Here is a 4077-nt window from a genome sequence, read left to right as displayed (position 1 = left end):
TCTCTCAGATTAGTTTCATATTTTCTGCATCAGATTTGAGTGAGATCCTGGAATGAAGACAGAAGAAAAGACTTTGTTCAAAGTTTGATTTATAGTCAAACCTTCCAGTTTATTCACACAATAAAACATCAACACAATATATGAATTCATTCATTAAAATCACAGTTTTTCCTCATTTGTTTGATGATTTTGACCAAAACAAACACAAACACAAACACACACACATGGTCTGCCATACTCATAAAGAGAAATGTTGACATTTTTCAATACAAATATTCCAGAAACATTTAGAGGATAGAGAAGTTTACATTTTCATGTGGAGAAATATTTTAGTAAATCAAAATGATGATGAGCAGTGATAGCCTCCATAAACAGTCACAGGAAAGATCTCCTTTAAAAACTCAGAAACATCAAGAGAACAACTAGAAGATGTGGAGGTACCACCCATAATGTTTGACTGACAGCTGATCTCTGTGCAGAAATGATGGAGAGAAAATAAAATGAAACTAAAATACAGATTTAAACCCACAATATGAAAGACTTCAGTCTATTTGAGCTTAATCAACTCAGCTGTGTCTCCATAATTATAGTAAACCAACAGTCCAGCATAGAGCGGCTGAGTGAATGTGGTCTGGACTCTGTGGAGGAGAGTCATGGTTTCAGAGACGCTGTAGAAGGACAAAATACCTGCTCTGTGATCCAGGTACACTCCTACTCTGGAGGAACGAGGACCTGAGACACGAGTTTTGATGTTGTTGTACCAACATGTAAAACTGTTGTTGTTACAATTTAATACCCAAGATTTGTCATTACATCCAAAAACACATTCATAACCTCCTTTTCTGCTGATATTCTTGTATGCGACTGCTACACAAACTCCTTCCCCTCTCCTCTCCACCTCCCAGTAACAACGTCCAGTCAGACTCTCTCTACTCAGAACCTGAAACCACCAAGTGAATCTGTCTGGATGATCAGAATAAGACTGTTGTTGAATCACTGCTGTTGCTTTTCTGTTCCCCTCTGATAATAACAGCAGTTTGTTTGCTGTGTTTGGATCCAGTGTGATGTTACGCGAATATTTTAAGAATTCAGCTCTGGTCTTTGGCTCTGCTGGTGGATCTGGCACTAAAACATCCACTTCAGTGACTGTCAGTGAGATGTTTGTCCGTTCCTCTCTCAGAATGTCCTGTAGTTTATCTCTGACCTCTGACACAGCTGCTGTCACATCCTCAAAGTAGCTCAGAGGACGGATATTGATGCTGGATGAGTCTGTAGACTCACTGAGTGCTGACAGTGAGGGGTAGTTGTGTAGAAACTGGATGTGATCCTCTGTGTGTGAGAGCTGCTTCAGCTCAGCATCTTTCCTCTTCAGCTCAGTGATCTCCTGCTCCAGCTTCTCCTGAAGCTCTTTGACTCGACTCACTTCAGTTTCCTGCTGGGATCTGATTTGCTGCTTCACATCAGAGCTTCTTTTCGGGATGAGATGGATCAGCTCACTGAAGCTCTTCTCACTGTGCTCCACTGTTTGATCAGCAGACTGATTGATGGCCTCCACCTCCTGTTGAAGCAGCTTCACATCTTTCTCTCTGTCCTGGATTCTCTGCTGGATGTTTTGTCGACTCACCTCCAGCTCTCTCTGCCTCTCAGTCCTTTCTGCTGCAGCTGAGACTGTGTCGTGGCCTTTATGTTCATCCATAGAGCAGAGATAACAGATACTCTGCTGATCAGTACGGCAGAACATCTTCATCACCTCATCATGACGAGAGCAGATGTTCTCCTGGAGCTTCTTGGAGGGCTCCACCAGCTTGTGTTTCTTGAATGTAGGTGAATCATAATGAGGCTGAAGGTGTTTCTCACAGTAAGATGCCAGACAGAATAAACAGGACTTGAAGGCTTTCATTTTTCTTCCAGTGCAGACATCACAGGCCACATCTTCAGGTCCAGCATAGCAGTGATCAGCAGGAGCAGCTTGGAGTCCAGTCTTCTTCAGCTCCTCCACTAAATCTGCTAACATGGTGTTTTTCACCAGGACAGGCCTCGCTGTGAAAGTCCTCCGGCACTGAGGGCAGCTGTAGATTTTCTTCTCTTCCTCTTCATCCCAGAAGCTTTTAATACAGTTCATGCAGTAGCTGTGTCCACAGGGAATAGTCACCGGATCCTTCAGTAGATCCAAACAGACTGAACAGCAGATTTTTGTTTGATCCATTTGATTCATGTGCTGTGCCGTTTCACCGTCTCTCAGTGACTGTCAGACAGTTTCACTTCCTCTGAACAGAAACAACCTCTGTGCTCTGAAGGGAAACAGATCTCTGCTCTTGTTCACCTTTAGACCCATCCTGATACAGACACATCTGTGAAGGGAGATATATTCTTACAGAGCGACCAAGAGCCAATCACATGATGCAGGGTGTGGTATGTGTGATTACATCATGCAGTAACAAGTCTGACCCAGTTAAAGTTTAATGGTTTATCTTTACTTGGTGCTTTGAAATTTGACAGTCAACACTCAGTGAGTTCATTTTATATTTCAAAAAGTTCAGCAAAGTTTAGGATGCTGTGATGAATAAAAATAAATCAAACTTTATATTTTGACATTTTCTAATCTTAGTTCATTCTCACACTTACAGAATGATGCATGGGAACAACTGACTCCACTAAATCAAACCTATGTTCAAATGAGATTATGATCATTAAATAGTAACAAATATTTAAATTTAGCAACAACAAATGCAGATCGGTCCACAGTGTTTACAAAACAAACAAACACATTATTTTGTAGTTTTTCCTGTGTACACAGTCACTGTGGAATTTAAATGAAAACTTTCAAGTTTAATTCAAGGTTTTAGTAAAATTTTGCCTGAACTGTTTAGTAATTTTTCACAAAGTGTCCATGTCAGTAATTCATTCAAATGTATTTTGGTCTTAAACTGATCCAGTAAATGTAACTTTTTCTCACCTACTTAATCGAGTATTTTAGTTGTTTAACTGTCATTATAACTAAACTGAACATCCAAAGCTTTTCTCACTGCAGTTTTGTTGTGCAGTTATAGCAGCACTTTGAATCATCCACAGGTTTATAGAACTGTCTGTTGAATTGTTGTTTTGTTTGGTGCAATGGTTCATTTATTTAAATATTGATGATAATTTGATATATTTGATTATTTATTACTGGTGCAAAGAATTCATTTCTTCATGGTGCAAATATATAGTAGACTCAGGAGTTTAACTCAGTTTTCTTGGCCTTTGTTTATCGTTCATTTAAAATCTTAATGGGTAAATCAGAATCAGAATACTTCATTAATCCCAAAGGAAATTAGGGTTACAGCAGGCAGCACGCTAATGGTGCATGCGCACTTACAAAGAAACCTTCTGACCAACTTTACACAAACATCACATTGGGGAGACATGTCAGAAAGGTAGGCTGATAGGAGAAAAACAACAAAAATATATAACATGAGGTAAGAGGAGGAGAAAAAAAACTCCACTCAGACTGAGCTCCTAGTGGGAGAACAGTTTGATAACAGAAAAAACACCTCAGCACAAAAAGCACATGGCTATCAATACACCATAGAAACACAAGACAAGCAACAGGGGCGGGTAAAGGGTAAGAGAGAGCCGGTGTAGACAGCGCATCCGGTCCTGCAGCATGTCTGCGCTGGTCCAGTCGACTGCCATCTGCCCCGGTAGGGCACAAGCATCGAAGGCGTTTGGAAACGGAGGGGGGATCAGTGTGTGCATATCCAACACGTGTATGTGTGTGTGTGTGTGTGTGTGTGTGTGTGTGTGTGTGTGTGTGTGTGTGTCCAGAGTTCAGCTGAGACAGTGTCCTTCGCCCTGCTAGGCTAAGTAAACAGTCTTCCAGCCAACCCAGGTGGCCTTGCATGGAATGGGGGGAAAAGTCTGTTTTTGTTTCACACATGGTACAGCAGTAATGCATTCCCATACACAACCTTCCTTTCAATTAAAGTAACACTGTTTCCATGCATGAAAAGGAGCAGGAAGAAGAATTAATTCTTATTAATACCTGCCCCCTATCTGTGGTAATACAAGTAGGCAACCAAAATTACACTATGACAA

General features: G+C 40.9%; 1 protein-coding gene across 2 annotated transcripts; it reads right to left on the bottom strand.

Moving 5' to 3' along the window:
- Positions 1-258: 258 nt before the first annotated feature.
- Positions 259-2242, bottom strand: LOC147307844 (E3 ubiquitin/ISG15 ligase TRIM25-like). 2 transcript variants are annotated; one of them, XM_086273012.1, is made up of 2 exons: positions 1424-2242; positions 259-716 (listed from the first exon to the last, which is right to left on the bottom strand). In XM_086273012.1, the coding sequence occupies exons 1-2, from the start codon at positions 2213-2215 to the stop codon at positions 660-662; spliced, it is 849 nt and encodes a 282-aa protein (XP_086129138.1). In that variant the 5' UTR covers positions 2216-2242; the 3' UTR covers positions 259-659. The 2 variants fall into 2 exon arrangements, with proteins under 2 accessions (XP_086129138.1, XP_086129137.1); XM_086273011.1 differs by having other exon boundaries at positions 259-2242.
- Positions 2243-4077: the final 1835 nt, after the last annotated feature.

Source organism: Aulonocara sp. 'chitande type north' Nkhata Bay, linkage group LG18 (assembly GCF_057382095.1).
Source record: "Aulonocara sp. 'chitande type north' Nkhata Bay isolate Kocher_YH1m ecotype deep benthic linkage group LG18, A_spYH_male_GT1.1, whole genome shotgun sequence".
NCBI lineage: Eukaryota > Metazoa > Chordata > Actinopteri > Cichliformes > Cichlidae > Aulonocara > Aulonocara sp. 'chitande type north' Nkhata Bay.
The sequence above is the reverse complement of the archived record's forward strand: the minus strand, read 5'-3'. Positions and strand labels throughout refer to the sequence as shown.

Bases quoted from the DNA above. Each gene is read 5' to 3' on its own strand.
- LOC147307844 (XM_086273011.1), bottom strand. From the start codon at position 2,215: ATGAATCAAATGGATCAAACAAAAATCTGCTGTTCAGTCTGTTTGGAT.